Source organism: Dendropsophus ebraccatus, chromosome 15, assembly GCF_027789765.1.
Source record: "Dendropsophus ebraccatus isolate aDenEbr1 chromosome 15, aDenEbr1.pat, whole genome shotgun sequence".
Taxonomy (NCBI): Eukaryota; Metazoa; Chordata; class Amphibia; order Anura; family Hylidae; genus Dendropsophus; species Dendropsophus ebraccatus.
The window spans coordinates 12991310-13012673 of NC_091468.1; the positions used below are offsets into that span (position 1 = coordinate 12991310).

The following is a 21364-nucleotide window of genomic DNA, read 5'->3' on the forward strand; positions in this document are numbered from 1 at the left end:
GTGGAAAGTTTGCCAGTTGTATTTCTTCGACCAAAATAGCATCTCTATAAAGGACGGTTCAGCCATCAGTTCTCTCATTACACATCCACGTCCATCTGTTTTACTTGGTGAGAATTCAGGCGGCTCATCCCTGTATTTATCCTGCTCCCGCTGTTAATTGTGCATCCAGAGAGAACTTGCATAGTCGCATGAAGGATGAAACGCTGCAGATAATTCTCTCCAGGTAAAGGTTATCACAACACGGACGGCAGATGGGAACAATCAGGTGCTTGTTTTTACAGTAGATGAAGTTACATGAGCTCCGAATAAGAGGAAAAAGTGTTAGTGTTATACAAAAATGACGAATAAAATACAAAATACAAATGTCAGATAACTTTTATAAAAACAGAAAATACAGCCTGATAGGACACTGACCACTCTGCATTTAAAGGGGTTGTTCACCAAAAATGTTTTTCTTTCAAATCAACTGGTGCCAGATATTTGTAATTTACTTCTATTAAAAAATATTGAGTCTTCCAGTACTTAAAGTACATTACAGTACAATGTACAATGTACAGTACATTGCGGCAATAAATGTGGGGCTGGGGGGGCTCAGTGTTTGGTCATGTCACAATATAGCAAACTGCATACATTTACCGTAAAGAGGTAGTTCAGCAAAAAAAAAAAAATCAATCAAATCAACTGGTGCCAGAGATTTTTACATTATTCTATTAAAAAATCTCCAGTCTTCCAGTACTTATCAGCTGCTGTATGTCCTACAGGAAGAAGTGTATTCTTTCCAGTCTAACACAGTGCTCTCTGCTGCCACCTCTGTCCATGTCAGGAACTGTCCAGAGCAGGAGAGGGGATTTGTTACTACTCTGGACAGTTCCTGACATGGTCAGAGGTGGCAGCAGAGAGCACTGTGTCAGACTGGATATACACCAGGACATACAGCAGCTGATAAGTACTGGAAGACTTGATGTTTTTAAATAGAAGTCATTTACAAATCTATATAACTTTTTGAAACCAGTTGATTTGAATGAAAAAGAATTTCGCTGCGGGATCCCTTTAAACTAAAAACTGCATGGAAACAGCAACAAGGATGAAGCTAAGAGACATACCTTCATCCTCAGTGCCCTACGAACAATAGAGAGTTAGATTTGTCTAATCTGCTGATAGTTCCCCTTTAATAAGACCATAAATAATCATACACATACATAATCATACAAATAAATATACTGAATTTCAAAGGCTTTTTGCAGAACTATAGCACTAACAGCTTATCCCAAGAAAGGTCATCAATATTCTTAAAAAAGTTGTGGCATCTCCATGATTACCTGAGTACAGCACAAGTAAAGGGGCTGTAATACCAAGGACAACCACTACAAAAGGTTCGGCGCTTAGCATAGTAAACAATAGAGGGAATATGGCGCTGATGGGAGGAGGTGCTGGGAGTCAAACACCCACAAATGTGACACTGAGGACTTATCCTAACAACAGGCCACCAATATACCAGAAACCTCAGTCGGACTTTTATTATTCATTCATTTTGAGATGGATCTCAGGAAATAGCTGGAGGGCATTATGGGCAGTGGCCTCGCAGACTCTCTCTGATGACAGGCCCTTCACACGAGCAATATATTCACAGGGGATGAAGATGTTGGATGGTATATTCCTTTCCTGAAATCATAAAATACAATGGTAATTTATAATGTCCTCTTGTATATAATAAACAATTCCTGAATACAATGGCATCAGTAACACTGCTCCCTTCAGCAGGGACTCAGCCTGCCCACCATTGCCTGGCAGCAGAATATACCACTGGCAGCAGAATACACCACTGGCAGCAGAATATACCACTGGCAGCAGAATACACCCGCCTTCTCTCATACCTGTCTGTCTGGTCCCAGAGCTGGTGAATCGGTCTCCAGGCAGATGTTCTCCAATGGGATCTGTCGTATCAGCTTCTCTCTCTGGAGTTTGTGTAAAACAATTCAGAATAAGATCAGTTCATTGTAACAATGTAAATGGAAGCAGCACATATTTATCTATCTGTTTATCTATATATGCAGAGAATCCACAGCACTCCAGCGTAGTGAAAAAGCTCAATAAGCTGTGTTTATTCAGTCAATTCTTAGTGCAACACTCCAAACGCAACATTTCAGTGACTCTCTGTCACCATTTTCAAGCGAGAGAGTCACTGAAACGTTGCGTTTGGAGTGTTGCACTATGAACTGACTGAATAAACACAGCCTATAGAGCTTTTTCACTACGCTGGAGTGCTGTGGATTCTCTGCATATATACTCACTACGATCTTTGGTCTGGATCAAGATCTGCTGGCACCACAAATACTACATTAAAGCAGTGCTGCTTCTTCTCTTTTACTATCTCTATCTATCTATCTATCTATCTATCTATCTATCTACTATTTTATATCACTATATCTACTCCAGGACACCTACATAGACTCCTGTATATTGCTTACTTTGATGAAGTTAAAGGGGAACTTTCAGCAGGTTAGACTAATCTAACCTGCTGATACCTCCCTATTGTGCAGGGGACCCCAAGGATGAAGGTATGTCTCTTACCTTCATCATCTGTGCCGTTCTCTTGCAATTTTAATGTAGTAATCTGTCTCTAGTGATAAGGCCTGCCTGACTGATAATCATTAGAAGGGGTGGATCGGTGCCCTGGGGGTAAGGCCTTACCGGACACAGGTTTACATTTAGGCTGGGTTCACACTACGTATATTTCAGTCAGTATTGTGGTCCTCATTGCAACCAAAACCAGTTGATTGAAAACACAGACAGGATCTGTTCACACAATATTGACATTGAGTGGATGGCCGCCATATAACAGTAAATAACGGCCATTATTTCAATATAACAGCCGTTGTTTTAAAATAACAGCAAATATTTGCCATTAAATGGCGGCCATCCACTCAATTTCAACATTATGTGAACAGAGCCTTTCTGTGTTTTTAATCCACTCCTGGTTTTGGTTGCTATGAGGACCTGACATGAAGACCAAATACTGCCTAAAATATATTGTGTGTGAACCCAGCCTAAAACAGCAAGGGAACACCTCTGAGGATGAAGATAAGAGACATACCTTCATGCTCAGTGCCCAATGCACAATAGGGAGAAATCAGTAGGTTAGTTTTGTCTAACCTGCTGATAGTTCCCATTTAATACATCTGGAATAATTTTATTCACCTGATCATTATTTGCGACTGCTGGGGGGAAGGAGAAGTAATATCCGGCCTGCACCCCCTCCAAGGCAACTGAGGGGCGACCAGCAAAGTTGTGCAGTAATACCTTCTCAGCACCTGAAATTCACAATCAACACTGAGCACATAAAGCTCATGGATATAGAGGAAATTCACCCAAATCTATGTCCACAAACCACAGACTACATTATTGTATTAGATAAAAGTGAGAAAAGGTATAACCACATTTACCATCCCAGAAATAAAAGTACACAAGAGAAATGGGAGAAATGGGACATATTTAAGAGCATCCTGGGTAAATCGTGTGAACGACACATACCATATGGGAATAAAAGTAGAAGAAATAGGGGAAATCCAGTGTGGTTAACTTCAGCTGTAAGGGGTGCAATAAATGATAAGAAACAAGCATTCAGACTACTAAAACAAGAAAGTAGTGGGTAAGCAATGAGCAACTATAGACAGAAGAATAGAATGTGTAAAAAGCAAATAAAAGAGGCAAAAATAGCAACAGAAAGAAGGATAGCCACAGAAAGTAAAACAAATCCCAAAATGTTCTTCACCCATATAAATAACAAAAGACTTAAAACCGAAAATGTTGGTCCCCTCAAAAATAATCTGGGTGTAATGGTGGAGGGGGAAGAGGAAAAAGCCAATCTACTAAATACATTCTTCTCTACTGTATTCACAGAGGAGAATCCCATAACAGACGACATGACTAGGGATAATGTAAATCCTCCCATAAATCTCACCTGCCTAACACAACAAGAAGTGGGGAGATGCCTTAAAAACATTATAATCCATAAGTCACCGGGCCCAGAAGGTATCCATCCTAGAGTTTTGCAAGAATTAAATACTATGTTAGACAGACCGTTATTCCCAATATTTATAGATTCTATAACGACAGGGATTGTTCCACAGGACTGGCGCATAGCTAATGTGGTACCAATATTCAAGAAGGGGTCAAAGAGTGATCCTGGAAACTATAGGCCCGTAAGTCTAACATCTATAGTAGGTAAAGTATTTGAGGGGTTTGTAAGAGATGCTATACTGGAGTATCTTAATGAAAATGATCTTATGACGCAGCACCAGCATGGATTTATGAGGGATCGGTCCTGTCAGACTAATCTGATCGGCTTCTATGAAGAGGTAAGTTATAGACTGGACCTGGGGGAGGCTGTGGATGTTGTGTATCTGGACTTTTCCAAGGCATTTGATATTGTGCCGCATGAAAGGTTGGTCTACAAAATGAGAATGCTGGGACTTGGGGAAAACGTATGCAAATGGGTAAGTAACTGGTTGTGTGATAGAAAACAGAGGGTGGTCATTTATGGAACATATTCAGATTGGGTTTTAGTTACTAGTGGGGTACCACAGCGGTCAGTGTTGGGTCCACTTCTTTTTTATATTTTTATTAATATAATATCATATTACAGAGGGATTTGGAGGAGCTAGAGGCTTTGGCGATGAAATGGCAAATGAAGTTTAATGTGGATAAATGTAAGGTTATGCACTTGGGCCATAGAAATAATAAGTACAGTTATGTGCTAAATAATAAAACACTGGGTAAAACTACTTCCGAAAAGGACCTGGGGGTATTGGTGGACAGTAAACTCAACTTTAGTGATCAGTGCCAGGCAGTAGCTGCCAAGGCTAATAAAATAATGGAATGCATCAAAAGAGGTATGGATGCTAAAGATGAGAACATAGTTTTGCCTCTGTATAAATCACTGGTCAGACCACATATGGAATACTGTGTACAGTTTTGGGCACCGGTATATAAGAAGGACACAGCTGAACTAGAGCGGGTGCAGAGGAGGGCAACAAAGGTCATTAATGGAATGGATGGGTTACAGGACCAGGACAGGTTATCAAGTTTGGGGTTATTTACGCTAGAAAAAAGACGTCTTAGGGGCGATCTGATCACAATGTACAAATATATGAATGGACAGTACAGAGATCTTTGTAGTGGTCTCCTTACTCCTAGGTCTGTAACCATGACAAGGGGGCATCCTCTATGTCTAGAGGAAAGAAGATTTCATCATCAGCAAGTTCTTTACTGTACGAACGGTAAGACTGTGGAACTCTCTGCCACATGATGTTGTCATGGCCGATTCATTAAATAAGTTTAAGGGAGGCCTGGATGCTATTCTTGAATAATATAATATTACAAGTTATGGGCATTAGATTTCCAGTGATACGTTGATCCAGGGATTGTTCTGGTTGCCATTGGAGTTGGGGGGAGTTTTCTCCCTGTGATGGGGCAATTGTCACCTGCCTCATGGGGGGTTTTGCCTTCCCTGGATCAACACAGTAGGATTTCCCTAGGTTGAACCTGATGGACTCTTGTCTTCTTTCAACCTTATTTACTATGTTACTATGTAACTCTATCAGGTGAATGGAGTGGTGGCAGACCGCTGCCATACGAGTCATTTGTCTTTCAACATGTTGAAAGACAAACAAATAAAACGATCAGCCGGCATTGTTCATTCACAGGACGATTATCGGCTGCTGATATCTGCCGCATACAGCGATAATTGTTCCATGTAATAGGGTCTTATGTCTGACACACGCAAGCATCAAATAATTGGTCCTCCTATACTGAAGGAAGGGGGGGGGGGGGGGAGTCTAGAAATCGCCAGTGATTCCATATGCTGAATAGAGTCCATTACAATGTTCCCACCTTGCTCCTTAAGAAACGCTATAGTTTGTCTTCCAGCTGAACGAGAATGGACATTTCTGTAAAATAAAAAAAACAATAATACATTTTTAGAATTTAAAGGTGATGTCCTTTGTGGACAATGCCTTCCAGTATGACAGATCAGATGATTGAGGGGTCCTGCTCTAATTCCCTTTGTGAATAACTTATTGTCAGGGGACCCTTCTAACCCATAAGCTTTTCCAAAACTGAAGAACAAGAAGATGAATTGGTAAAAGCTATTAGCTGATATATTTGCATTGGTCCGTCTATATACTGACACTGGTAAGTCCAATCGCTTTGCAATGTCCAGTTGTATCTGGAAAACTCTCAGCTGTTCGTCTCTCTCCTCGGAGGTGGGAGTGAGCCAGGGGGTGAAGTCTAACCCGATCTGTACAGGAAAAGAGAACAAGTTGGGTAATTAATATAGTGCCATACCATGCTTATAGGGGTAGTTCAGCAAAAAAAAAAAAGAACTTTCAAATCAATCGGTGCCAGAGATTTGTAATTTACTTCTATATAAAAAATCTCCAATCCTGCAGTACTTATCAGCTGCTATATGTCCTGCATGAAGTGTTGTATTCTTTCCAGTCTGACACAGTGCTCTCTGCTGCCACCTCTGTCCATGTCAGGAACTGTCCAGAGCAGCAGCTCATCCTCATAGAAAGCCTCTCCTGCTCTGGACAGTTCCTGACATGGACAGAGGTGGCAGCAGAGAGCACTGTGTCAGACTGGAGAGAATACACCACTTCCTGCAGGACATACAGCAGCTGATAAGTACTGGAAGACTGGAGATTTTTTAATAGAATAATGTAAAAATCTCTGGCACCAGTTGATTTGAATGATTTTTTTTTTTTTGCTGAACTACCTCTTTACGGTAAATGTATGCAGTTTGCTATATTGTGACATGACCAAACACTGAGCCCCCCCAGCCCCACATTTATTGCTGCAATGAAGGGGCCCAAGATCATCCCCGATTTCACTTCTGTTTGCTCAGTAGTGATGCTAGATCCTCATCAAACAGCTGGGACCACATGACCTACTAAGTATAACATTCCCAATGCAAGCAGCAATCACTAGGGGACGGTAACTGCATTACAATTAATACGGCTAGTACTGTGCTTAATGAGAGCTGTATACATTTTGTATACAGTGAGCTCCCCCTAAAGGCGGCTGCCAGCAAACACTATAACAGCATCAAATGTCTCATGTGTAATCAGTGATGTAAGCAGACACTGAGTGGTGGGAATAGTATTATATTTTACCAGGATGTGGGGATTATCCCTGTGTGTAATGGTCCCTTTAAACGGAACGATTATCGTTCAAATTTTCGCAATAACAATCGCATTTGAGCGATAATCGGCTTGTGTAAACACTGCGTACGATCAAGCGACGAGCGAGAAATCGTTCATCGTGATCTTTCAACATGTTCTAAAATCTTCGTTGGTCGTTGGCTGAAAATTAGCAGATCGCGTCGTCTAAACAGTCTTTCACCGATTCACTCTATGTGTGAGATGAGCTTAAGCAATTTTAAAACTAATCGCAATTGCGATTTATTCATACGGTTTATTATTCCGTCTAAATGCTGTTCGTTATAAAAAACACATCGTTACTTTGAAATCGTTAATCGTTCAATTGCGCAAATTATCGATCCATGTAAAGGGACTATTAGGGATTTGCTCGGATCAACCATGATAGCAACCAATTATACGTGAGGTTTCCAGAATGATTTAACCCTTACCTCCCCTATGCCAACCAGATGGTCTTTGTACTTTTCAAAACTTTCCAGGGCAGGTTCCAGGTCCTGTTCAAAAAAGCAAAAAAATATAACATATTATAGAAATAGCACACACAGCTGCAGCAGAAAAAAGAAAGAATGGGCATGTTGAGTTTAAATATCTATTTTTTTTTTTCTAGAAGAAGCATGCTTCCTCCATACACCCTCGGAATCTATCAGCCAAACACTCGCTTATTCAGCAGTTATCCCGCCCTAAACCCCTATGCACTTGAATGCTGAGCTCAGCTAAGCGTCTAAGCGTGCATTTTTTTTTTTAACAGTTTATAGATGACCTTAAAGGGGTACTCCGGCGAAAATCTTTTTCTTTCTAATCAACTGGTGTCAGAAAGTTAATAGGTTATGTCCCGACTACAAGAATGTGCCGTCCTGTTTCAAGGAAAGGCGGCAGTCTATTGATAATGACGTCCACTAATATTATTTCTGGCCACCAATAGTAACAGACGGTTGCCTTTTCCTGCTATTATCCTGCAGTAGGAACAGGGCCTCAACCTGCACCCTGAAGTGTTGTCTGATCTGCACATGGAAACAAGACCTCCGTACCTTGTATTCTGCAGGAAAAGATGTTATTGTAACACACAGAGATATATGATCCCAGTTTGGGTGCCTACCTGCAATGTCACACTGTGGTAACCGTCTGCTTTACTCTGAATAGGATGTACTCCTAAACACGGCATAACATAACTGGGGTACCTGGAAAACACACAAAATATCTGAATATTTCTGAGATTTCAATATCCAGCATAGGCCTCGTTCACACTATGGAATCGGCACCAAGATTCCGTGCGGAAACCCCCCATGCTAACTCGGTGCCGAATCCTGCCTTCAATGTGGGCTCGTGTGCCTCTGCTCTGCTCGTCTCTCCGCTTAAACAATTGACATGTCAATTCTTTGAGCGGACAGCGGAGGCGCGCTAGCTTTAAAGTGATGGAAGGCATGATTTGGCGCCAATCCCATAGTGTGAACGGGGCTTTATACTGCAAGTTTTCTCCACAAGCATCAGGCAAAATATTGAAACTTTTTTCTGCAATTTTTTTTTTTTGTGTGTAAAGCATTAAAGTGATTGTTCACCAAAAAATTTCTTTTTTCAAATCAGCTTGTGCCAGAGATTTGTAGTTTACTTCTAAATCTCGTCTTCCAGTTCTTATAAGCTGTTGTATGTCCTGCAGAAATTGGGGATTTTTTCCAGTCGGGAGAGCAGGAGAGGTTTTCTGTGGGGGATTTGCTTCTGCTCTGGACAGTTCCTGACATGGACCGAAGTGGCAGCAGAGAGCACTGTGTCAGACTGGAAAGAATACACCACTTCCTGCAGGACATACAGCAGCTGATAAGTACTGAAAGACTGGATATTTTTAAAGGGAACCTGTCACCGGGGAAGCGGGCACAGAGCCCGCCCGACCCCCCGGTGCAGCCCCCGGAGACTTACCCTTTTCCAGCGAGTACCGCTCCTGGAGCCGTCATTCTCTATGGGCGTCGGACTCATCTCCGCTGCGTGCACGGCTTCGGGCGCTGATACCTTCGTCCCAGGACTGGCTCCAGGAGAGGTACTCGCTGGAAAAGGGTAAGTCTCCGGGGGCTGCACCGGGGGGTTGGGCGGGCTCTGTGCCCGCGTCCCCTTTAAATAGAAGTAAATTGCAAATCTCTGGCACTTCCTGGCACCAGTTCATATGAAAGAAAAAAAAATTTGGTGAACAACCCCTTTAATAAATTTCTTCCAAAGGTTTCATTTCTAATCTAAGAAGCAAACCTCTGTGATAGCTGCAGAAGACGTTCCAGCTCTCCTGCGTGTTCTGTTACTGACACAACAGCCCGGACTCCTCCCTGGAAAATACAACACAGATTGTAGAGATATGTAATGTACAGGTCGCCAGTGTTCCGACACTCAATGCTCTGTATAATAATGACTAGGAGAGGTTTCTGTGGGGATTTGCTGCTGCACTGGACAGTTCCTGACATGGACAGAGGTGGCAGCAGAGAGCACCGTGTCAGACTGGAAAGAATACACCACTTCCTGCAGGACATACAGTAGCTGATAAGTACTGGAAGACCTGAGATTTTTTTAATAGAAGTAAATTACAAATCTATATAACTTTCTGAACTAGCTGAATTAAAAGAAATATATTTTCGCCGGAAGACCCCTTTAAATAAAATAAAAAAATACCAAACTTGACTTACTTTTCTTGCTCCTTCCAGAACATCCGCTGTATCCTGCAAATGTAAATATTAGTGTTAGCTGTGCTGATATCACAGGAGGCCGCACAGAGGGAGGTCCAGTCCGGGCCTATCCTTAGTGTTATGTGTTTACTTGACAATTTAGCAGCTTTAAAGAAATATATCTGAGTTGTGACTATGAGAAGGAAGTATACAGGGCCGGCCTTAGGGGTGTGCGACCTGTGCGGTTGCACAGGGCGCATCACTGCTGGCCAGCTGGGGGGCGCTCTGGCAGACAGTCAGCTGCACACCTAACTGGTCTGGCAGAGATATGTTCTGTCTGGCAGAGCGCCCCCCTAGCTGGCCGCCTGCCCTCCTTGCATAGGGGTTGGTTTGGGGCGCTCCCGAAGACAGAGGGGCCAGGGACCTGGCAGATTAAAGGGGTTGTCCGGCGATAAAAAATTATTCACAGAATAACACACATTACAAAGTTATACAACTTTGTAATGTATGTTATGTCTGTGAATGGCCCCCTTCCCCATGTTTCCCCCCACCCACGCTAGACCCGGAAGTGTGGTGCATTATACTCACCGCATCTCGTGTCGTCCACGGTCTCCGATCCTCAGCAGTGACGTCTTCTTCGGGAGGCCGGCGGATCTTCCCGAGTGCCGGCCGCCCTCTGCAGCGTCATCCGAAGCTCAGCCGCGATTGGCTGAGCATAACTGTGCTCAGCCAATCGCGGCTGAGCTGCTGATGACGCGGTCTGTAAGCCCCAATAAGAAATACAGGACCGCGCAAAAGTTTCAGGGAGGTGTGGACAAAGTGCTACAAGGTAAGGCTACATTCACACCTCCCGTAAGTTTGTATGCGATTGTGGATCCGCAATTAGGGCCCATTCATGTAGTTTTATGGATCCGTACAGACAAACCAATATAAGTCTATGGGATCTGTATTTTTTTGCTTCCCAAACCCAGCGTGTGTATCCCCACAACCAGAGCTAACATTTCTCCATATCAAGAGTCGGTGTCCCCATAATCTGAACAGCTAGAGTGTCATCATAACTAGTCACAGTGCCCCATAATCAGAGCTTATAGGAATACTGCCATTATTTCATAAATAGTCAGTGTCCCCATAACTAGAGTCAGAGTGTCCTCATAACTAGAAAGTGTCTCTATAAGAAGAAAAAGTGTCCCCATAAATAATCAGTGTCCCCATAACTAGTCAGCGTCCACATAATTAAAGTCAGTGTCCCCATAACTAGAGTCAGAGTGTCCTCATAACTAGAAAGTGTCTCCATAAATAATCAGTGTCCCCATAATTAGTCAGCGTCCACATAACTAGTAAAAGTGCCCCATAACCATAAGTGTCCCCATAACTAGTGACAGTGCCCCCATAACCAGAAAAAGTGTCCCCATAAATAATCAGTGTCCCCATAACTACTCAGCGTCCACATAACTAGTAAGAGTGCCCCCATAACCATAAGTGTCCTCATAACTAGTGACAGAGTGTCCCCATAACTAGTGACAGTGCCCCCATAACCAGAAAGTGTCCCCATAACAAGACACAGAGTGTCCCTATAACTAGTCAGGGTGTTCCAATAAAGAGTCAGAGTGTCCCCATAACTAGTCAGTGTCCCCACAGAGTCAGTGTCCCCATAACTAGTCAGAGTGTCCCCATAAAGAGTTAGGGTGTCCCCATAACTAGTCAGAGTGTCCCCATAACTAGTCAAGAGTGTCCCCACAGAGTCAGTGTCCCCATAACTAGTCAGTGTCCCCACAGAGTCAGTGTCCCCATAACTAGTCAGTGTCCCCATAACTAGTCAGAGTGTCCCCATAAAGAGTCAGTGTCCCTATAACTAGTCAGAGTGTCCCCATAAAGAGTCAGAGTGGCCCCATAACTAGTCAGAGTGGCCCCATAACTAGTCAGTGTCCCCATTGAGTCAGTGTCCCCATAACTAGTCAGAGTGGCCCCATAAAGAGTCAGTGTCCCCATAACTAGTCAGTGTCCCCATAAAGAGTCAGAGTGGCCCCATAACTAGTCAGAGTGTCCCCATAACTAGTCAGAGTGTCCCCATAGAGTCAGTGTCCCCATAACTAGTCAGAGTGTCCCCATAAAGAGTCAGTGTCCCCAAAACTAGTCAGAGTGTCCCCATAACTGGTCAGTGTCCCCATAACTAGTCAGTGTCCCCATAACTAATCATAGTGTCTTCATAACTAGTCAGTGTTCCCATAGAGTCAGTGTCCCCATAACTAGTCATAGTGTCCCCATAACTAGTCAGTGTCCCCATAGAGTCAGCATCCCCATAATTAGTCAGAGTGTCCTCATAACTAGTCAGTGTTCCCATAGAGTCAGTGTCCCCATAACTAGTCAGTGTCCCCATAACTAGTCATAGTGTCCCCATAACTAGTCAGTGTCCCCATAACTAGTCAGTGTCCCCATAACTAGTCATAGTGTCCCCATAACTAGTCAGTGTCCCCATAGAGTCAGCATCCCCATAATTAGTCAGAGTGTCCTCATAACTAGTCAGAGTGTCCCCATAGAGTCAGTGTCCTCATAACTGGTCAGAGTGTCCCCTTAACTAGTCAGAGTGTCCCCATAAGAAGGTGCCCAAAACCAGAGCCCCTAACAACACTACTGGGGTGCTTCCAGGCACTGTCCCCACAATGAGGGCACTCTCCACCCAAAAAACAACGCCTGACCACTGCGGTCACCACAGGCTGCCAGGAGGTCTCCTATGTTCTGGGTGGAGACTCTCTTTATAATCTAGGAGGGTGTACATTGCGGCACCCCACTATCTCCAGTCTGCTGTGGGCTGTGTCACAGCTGCAGTAAAATGGGACTCCGTTTTGCAGCTGTTAAAGTAAAAAAATGTGTCTGCAAAATAAGGCCACAATCCACGCGGGTTGTCATAGAAACAGGACCCCTTATATATCTACTGATAATAGGAGTCAGTGTATCTGTAGGAAGAACTGTCACTACACACTAGAGAACACACACTGACACAGGATGTCTCCGAGAAAATGGCCGCCGCCGTCAGCCTGGACAGTGCCGGCCTCCTCTGTAGAGCGGTTATGGACTCACATGACTGTACTCAGGGATTACCTGGGAGAACTCCTCGGCTGTCATATGGCAGTGACAGTCCACATAGCCAGCCGCCATGCCTGTAGCCTCCCTCTCAGTACACCCCACAGTGGGCGGGGCTTAGTATTTAGCTGAACACGTGTGCTGTATGAGTCAAGGTGGGCTGTAAGGAATTCATCCGGGATTTTCCTTTTTCTTAATTTATGAACTTATATAATAGAGAAGCTGTTGCATAATGAGAGTTGTGGTTGGATATTTGGGTTACATTGATAGGAGGGATGTTTTGGGAAAGTTATATGACATATACAGTATAACACATGATATATGACAAGGATGAATCTGTATATGTAACGGTGGGGTGTCTCCTCTGGGGCCCGAGCGGTAAAATAACTATCTTAGAAAAGGGAGTCAGTCTTAACCTCTTAACGTTTTTGCGTTTTCGTTTTTTTCTCCTTGTGCTTAAAAGTCCATAGCACTTGCATTTTTCCACTAGAAACCCGCATGAGCCCTTATTTTTTGCGTCACTAATTGTACTTTGCACTGACAGGCTGAATTTTTGCATAAAGTACACTGCGAAACCAGAAAACAATTCAAAGTGTGGTAAAATTGAACAAAAAAAACGCATTGTTTTTATTTGGGGGGTATTTGTTCTTACGCCGCTCGCCCTTCGATAAAACTGACTAGTTATGCATGTTCCTTAAGTCGTTATTACAACGATATGTAACATGTATAACTTTTATTTTATTTGATGGCCTGTAAAAAATTCAAACCATTGTTAACAAATATATGTTCCTTAAAACCGCTCCATTCCCAGGCTTATAGCGCTTTTATCCTTTGGTCTATGGGGCTGTGTCAGGTGTTATTTTTTGCGCCAAGGTGTTTACTTTCGACCGGTACCTTGATTGCGCATATACGACTTTTTGATCGCTTTTTATTACAATTTTTCAGGATTTTAAGCGAACAAAAATGCGCAATTTTGCACTTTGTGATTTTTTTGTGCTTACGCCGTTTACCGTGCGAGATCAGGAATGTGATTAATAGTTCGGGCGATTATGCACGCGGCGATACCAAATATGTTTATTTATTTTTATTTAAAACATGGGAAAAGGGGGGTGATTCAGACTTTTATTAGGGGAGGGGGCTTTTTACTAAAACCAAAATGACCCAGTGGACCGCGCAAATTTTGATCTTAGTGTTTTCGTTTTTCCCTCCTCCCCTTCTAAGAGCTCCAGCACTCTCAGTTTTCTATCTACAAGCCATGTAAGTGCTTGTTTTTTACAGGAATAGTTGTACTGTGTAATGGCGTCATTCATTTTACCATAACATGTATGATGGAATCCCAAATATATTATTTATGAAGATATAAATAGGTGAAATCGTAAAAAAGAATTCAATATGGTAACGTTTGGGGGGTTCCTGTGTCTACGTAATGCACTATATGGTAACAGCGACATGATACTATTATTCTATAGGTCAGCCCGAACACAACCATATGCAGGCTACACAGATTCTCTATGTTATATATATATTTTTTTTATGAAATCCTTTTTTTGGCAATTAAATATTAATAAAATGGGCCTATTGTGACGCTTATAACAGTTTTATTTTTTCACCTACGGGGCTGTGTGGGGTGTCATTTTTTCCGCCATGATCTCTAGTTTTTATTAATGCCATATTTGTGAAGATCGGACGTTTTGATCACTTTTAATCCGCGCACTTTTTTCCCTCTTTTCGTGTACGCCGTTTACCGTTCCCAATGACGCTTGTTATATTTTAATAGATCGGACAACTACGCACGCTACGGTATATTATATGTTTATCTATTTATTTCTTTTTATATGTTTTATTTATATTATGGTAAAGGGGGGTGATTTCAACTTTTATTGGGGGAGGGGTTTTGGGGTAGTGTGTTAGTGTTTTGAACTTTTTTTTTTACACATTTGAAGCGCCTTTGGGGGACTTCTACATTCACTACTTGGATTTTTACACTGACCATTGCTATGCCATAGGCATAGGCATCCGTGTGCAGGCTCAGTGCAGCAGATCGCCGATCGGACCGCTCGGAGGCAGGTAAGAGACCTCCGGCGGTCCGTTTCAACGATCGGGACCCCCGCAGTCACACTGCGGGGGTCCCGATCGGTAAGTGACAGGGGACTCCCCCTGTCACTTGCACTTAAACGCCGTGGTCGCGGCGTTTAAGGGGTTAATGACACGCGGCAGCACGATCGCTGCAGCGTGTCATTAGCGGTGAGGTCCCGGCTGCGCACTGCCGCTGGCCCCCACCTGCTATGAAGCACGCTCCGCTCCGGAGCGCGCTTCATAGCCCGAGAAACACCCAGGACGTAGGGTTACGTCCAGGGTCGTCTGGGGACAGACTTCCATGACGTAACCCTACGTCCAGGATCGTCTAGGGGTTAAAGAGGTTGTTCAGGATTAGAAAAAAACACAGTGACTTTCTTGCAGAAACAGCGCCATCCCTATCCCCAGTTTGTGTGTGGTATGACAATTCAGCTCGCTTCATGTCAGTGGAACTGAGCTGCAAAACCCCACACCAAAATTTTTGAGAGGTGCTGTTTCTGGAAGAAAGCAGTCATGTTTTTGTAAGCTTAGATAACCCCTTTAAAAGTTTCATAGAATCAGCTAACTGGGAACAGCAGTACACATGACACTAAACATCTTAAAGGGATTATAAGGTTTATTTACAAAACATAGCATGAGGTTAACATGTTTCGGGGAAAAAAACTATCCCTTCCTCAGAACCAGTATGCATACTGGTTCTGAGGAAGGGATAGTTTTTTTCCCGAAACATGTTAACTTCATGCTATGTTTTGTAAATAAACCTTTTTAATCTTAACTATTGGAGTCCCGTGATGGTCTTACAGTAGCAGAGCTGGAGTCACTGTACCGGTGTTTTCAACATTTTCTTTGCAATATTCCTATACGGGCCCCCGGTGGGAGCATCCCGTCCGCTGGTACGTCTAGCTTAGCAGCTACTGGGATCTGGACAGTTCTACACTTCGCTACCCTTTTTGGGTGATACGCATCAAGCCCAAGTGGCTTTTAGGTGAGTGCAATACCTCCCTACCCACTATCTCATTTATCCTAAGGTGTTACACGAGGCGCCGGTGCCTGTGTTTTTTTGCTCTCTTTCTTTTAGTTTAAAGGGATTATGCAAGACTACAACTCCCATCATGCCTAGACAGCCAAAGCTTTAGCAGTGATCAGATACTAGGTGTACACAGATGCTGCAGATTATTACACCCTGCAGACTGTAAAAGAGAATACAGCACTGATCAGATACCAGGTGTGCACAGATGCTGCAGAGTATTACAACCTGCAGACTATAGAAGAGAATAAAGCAGTGATATCAGATACCAGGTGTATACAGATGCTGCAGAGTATTACACCCTGCAGACTATAAAAGAGAATACAGCAGTAATATCATATACCAGGTGTACAAAGATGCTGCAGAGTATTACACCCTGCAGGCTATAGAAGAGAATAAAGCTATGATATCAGATACCAGGTGTATACAGATGCTGCAGAGTATTACACCCCCCAGACTATAGAAGAGAATACAGCAGTGATATCAGATACCAGGGAGAATATGGCAGTGATATCAGATAGTACTACAAGTCCCAGCATCTAACATATAATAGCATACAAGAGAATAAGTGCACACTACAACAACTAAACACTGCAAGTCCCAGGATATCCTGTAACTCCAGTCATCTCCTCCCTCACATGACCTGTTTGCTATGTAGCTTGTGCTATGCAGGAGAAGAGGTCTCGGGGTCATCACCAGGTAATGGCTTCAAAGGGGAGTTCAAATGGGAGTTATTATACTAAATGGAGATTAAACATTACTGTACTGTATATCAATTCCAGATGATAGGAAACCCTGTTTATTTATATATATATATAGAGAGAGAGAGAGAGAGAGAGAGAGAGAGAGAAGATGCAGCTGAGAAAATGTATTTACTGTCTGTGTTTCCCTTAGATCCGGTGGTAGAGAGTAATCCCACCGGACAGGACGGAGGCGGCCAGAACAGTAAGTAGTTATTTCCATCCTCTCCCATTTCTTCATATGCAAACATCAGTCGCCGTATTTCACCGACTGGTTCTACCACCTCCAGCCCGAGATGCCACTGCCAAATATATATCTCATTATTACTAACTGTGGCATCAGGAGGGTCTAAAGATCCCCCTAAATGGTTTATACAAACATATTCATAGAATAGTAAAAATAAGTAATAATGGGATTATAATAACACATTCATCTCCGTCTTTGTTTATTACAGACGGAGGCAGCGTTGGCCTTATAGTCGGCCTGGTCCCGCTCTTGGGCTCTAACTGTACAAAATTGTCATCTACATCAGTTTGTCCAAAAGACTTTGGAGGAGATTTATCGAACATGGTGTAAAGTGAAACTGGCTCAGTTGCCCCTAGCAACCAATCAGATTCCACCTTTCATTCCTCACAGACTCTTTGGAAAATGAGAGGTGGAATCTGATTGGTTGCTAGGGGCAACTGAGCCAGTTTCACTTTACACCATGTTTGATAAATCCTCCCCATTGTTTTGTTTCACAGCGCTATATATTGGTATTGTCAGAGATGTCGGAGGCATCGCAGAGAGAGAGAGAGAGAGAGATTTAGAGGAAGTTATCGTCCATGAGCCAGGTAATAATTACTATATCTTACCAGATGAGGATTTATTTTCAGATATAAATTCTAAATGGTGACCATATACTTGTGAAATAAGAAATAGCACAACATGTACATGCCATTTCCTCATACACTGCTCTTATTAGAATTAGCCTTCTCATAGATGGCAATGGACGGTCACCAGTTTACCTTTAAAATCTATTAGTAAAGTATTGGGATATGCCACAAGTGTGCCCTAGATGTGGGACCCACCCCAGGACTGGCATCTATATTTAGATTAAGGATTTCCTGGCACCCTTTGGGGTTATTCGTGGCCATTGTAGTTGATGGGGTTGTCGCTCCCAGTAGGTTATGTAACTCCTATTCCCATCGGGGGGCCTTGGATCTGAAATAGAAGTGGAATCTGCATCTAGGGGACATTTATGGCTTATCCTGTGGATTTGCCACAAGTTCCCTGATGGATATTCTCCTATAAAAACCCAACGCATAAATCTATTGTACAGCCTTTCCAGACCTGGCTACAGCAATAACATATGGTTTCCCCTTTTACATTGTAGATATTCCAAAAGCCACGGCAAAAGAGGACGAAGCCTAGAGGGAAGAGACAAAGAGCCCAAAGGAGAGAGAACCATCAAAATATGGACAAATGCGCTGTATCCCAAATAACATCACAGTGGAGGCAAAGACCATCATGGAGGCAGAGATCATCATGGAGGCAGAGATCATCATGGAGGCACTGACCATCCTGGAGGCAGAGACCATCATGGAGGCAGAGATCATCATGGAGGCAGAGATCATCATGGAGGCACTGACCATCCTGGAGGCAGAGACCATCATGAAGGCAGAGACCATCATGGAGGCAGAGATCATCATGGAGGCACTGACCATCCTGGAGGCAGAGACCATCATGAAGGCAGAGACCATCATGGAGGCAGAGATCATCATGGAGGCACTGACCATCCTGGAGGCAGAGACCATCATGGAGGCAGAGCTTAAAAAGACAGAGTTCCATCCTGGGCTGAGACAGACTGAGGAGGCACTGACCCCGTCTGCCAAAAGAAAAGAAAAATCAATGGCTAAAACATTCCTAAACTTCCGCTCTTTTTTCAAAAACACCAAAAAAAGCCGAGCGGATGAAAGGAAAAAAAGAGAAGAGAAGTGTAAGAGAGTCGGCTCCTGGCTAGAAAAGAGGAGACGGAAGAAGAGGAGAAGCCTGGAGAAGAAATACTATCAAACATCTCGCTCCAAAAAGGCTTCCTGGCTGTGCTGCTCATCCCGCCGCTGAATTCCACCAGAGCTGTCCCGAGTCCACATTTAAGGACGTTCTAGTACGTCTCTGCAATAAACATCTAGAAATACCAATGGCTTATGGACATTTCTTTTTATTCACACTGTGTTGGGTTATGTTGGTGTGATACCTGCATTAAAAGGCGTTATCAAGGATTGCAATAACTGACCAAGTATCAATACGTGTAATAGTGATGTGCGCATCTCTGCAACTTTATTTTCTGGGATATTCCATGACGGATGAACGTGGACATTTCTACTACATAATTTATGCTTGGAACCCTCCAGTAGCTGTTCAGTTCAATAGAGTGCTTACTGATTATATATATATATATATATATATATATATATATATATATATATATATATCCTCTTTTCATGCCAATGTTCTCATTATACCTTTTGTATTTTTGATGTTTTAATGTATGTAAAGAAAAAAAAAGTAGGGAAACCTTGGTTTTCCAAAAAATCTTTAAAAAATAGTGATGTGCGGCCAATTGCTGATAATTAAGTAAACTGTTCATACATCAGTTCTTCACACTCCTGGTCTCCTCCTGCCCTGCCTTCTGCTCTCTCTTCCCGCCACCACAAGTTGCAGCTTCTCTGAGCTTACAGCTGCTCAGCCAATCACTGGCTGGGACCAATGCGGCCTCTCAGCAGCAGCAGTGTCGGGAAGAGACCAGAAGGCAGGAGGAGACCGGGAGCGTGGATAGGTAATGTAAGAACAGTTTAGGCCTGATCTGCTGCAAGCTGGAATGTCTCCCCTCCCCCATCCCTGCATGATCAACAACTGGAAGCTGAGCCCCAAGCAGGGTCAGGTATGGGAGAGGGGAGTAAGGAGGGGTTACAGCCTGGTGGGAACGCCTCTTTGACTCTTCTTTCTATAGACTAAAAGCATTTTTCTACATTCTGGGAGCACAGACAGATATATGAGAGACACCATGGAGGAAATTTATTAAAAGGCTAAAATGCCCTTTTTAGGCGCAGATGGGCCTGATTAGCGTAAAAAAATATTTTCGCAAATGGTCTATTTGCAAATATTTTATTCGCTTCGGGCCCATCTGCGCCTCCTGCACCAGGGGCGTTACGGGGGTGCGGTACCATCATTAGGAATGCTCCAGGCAGATTGCCTACTATTCGTCAGCTGTGTGAATACTGAACATGGGCTGGATCGTTAGGGCACCTGTGCAATGTTCACACAGGAGAAAATGTTCCAGTGGCATTCCTAATGATGAAGAGGGTGGGGAGGAGGGACGGAGGGGTGGTACCAGCCTTATGCATACACAATCTAGGCCACGGGGCTGCAAGTTTAAATTTTTTTTTTTAGGACAAAAACTGCATCACCTGCCGAACGGACCCCAGGACAGATCTTGGATTAAAAGCAGCTATCTAAAGGTACAAGTGGTTTTGAGGGGTCAGATTGTGGGTACAGAGTCGCTTTAACAGTTCAATTAATACTGGTGTATTTGAATCTTACTGAATTGTCTCTTGTTTCACTGTGATCATATTATACATAAAAATAACCACCATAGAAATAAAAACAAGATGTAAACGATACATCACCTAAGGTTTCAAAGCCTTTTCATGAAAATCATATATCACATGATCCTTTTTGTCACGGTTAGCGGCATTGTTATGGATCCTTAAACCTGTCTTTTGACTGCTGGTCTCTTTTTCTGCTTTGAGGCCACTAGTATCACCTCAGACATTCAGCTAACTTGTAAGGACAACATCAATAAAGACAAGGACATACCTATATGGACCACCTGTGACTCTGGGTCCGCTTCATTTAACATTTTTTCGCTACGAAAAATAATACTGAAACCTCCGCCAGCTCTGAGCTGGCGTAGGTTTCAAAATTTTCGTACGGACGGGCTCCGTGCGATCGGGATTTAGGTAGAGGCAAAGCTCCGGAGCTGCGGGGACATTTTTAAGTGCGGCGTAAAAAACGCCGGACTTCATAAATGTCCCCCTATGTGCGGTTACCTCAGGAAGAGACCGGAAACATCTCCCCATCCACCTGTACACTATTTACCAACAGGGGTCCTCAACTGGCGGACCGCGGAGGCCAGCTGCAGAGGCCAGATCGTTCCGGCAACCCATAGCAAACAGCAGCGTCTGCTGCCGCCGCTCCTTTTCCACGGGGCGACAGCAGCAGATCGTTGCTGTATTTGTCGTTTGTCTTTCAACATGTTTGAAAGACAAACGACGCAACAATCAGCCGACATGAACAATGTCGGCTGATCGTTGCCTTCTATTCCACGGGACGATTATCGGCCGTAGCGGCCGATATCGGCCGATAATCATTCCGTGGAATAGGGCCTTAAGTGTTTGTTTTTGCATGCTATATGGGAGGGGGAGCACAGGGGGGCTATATGGGAGGGGGAGAGTGCACAGGGGGGCTATATACTACAGGGGGAGAGCGCACAGGGGGGGATGTATACTACAGGGGGAGAGTGCATAGAGGGGCTATATACT

The 21364-nt window shown here is 43.5% G+C and overlaps 1 protein-coding gene across 3 annotated transcripts; it reads right to left on the reverse strand.

Annotated features, from left to right (window-relative positions):
- Positions 1-930: 930 nt before the first annotated feature.
- LOC138773853 (putative deoxyribonuclease tatdn3-A) lies at positions 931-13059 on the reverse strand. 3 transcript variants are annotated; one of them, XM_069954300.1, is made up of 10 exons: positions 12956-13059; positions 9878-9910; positions 9450-9523; positions 8314-8395; positions 7649-7711; positions 6189-6298; positions 5893-5948; positions 3199-3311; positions 1875-1955; positions 931-1662 (listed from the first exon to the last, which is right to left on the reverse strand). In XM_069954300.1, exons 1-10 carry the CDS (start codon positions 13010-13012, stop codon positions 1519-1521), a joined length of 813 nt encoding a protein of 270 aa, XP_069810401.1. In that variant the 5' UTR covers positions 13013-13059; the 3' UTR covers positions 931-1518. The 3 variants fall into 3 exon arrangements, with proteins under 3 accessions (XP_069810401.1, XP_069810403.1, XP_069810402.1); XM_069954302.1 differs by lacking the exon at positions 9450-9523 and having other exon boundaries at positions 12956-13042; XM_069954301.1 differs by lacking the exons at positions 9450-9523; positions 12956-13059 and adding an exon at positions 12631-12782.
- Positions 13060-21364: the final 8305 nt, after the last annotated feature.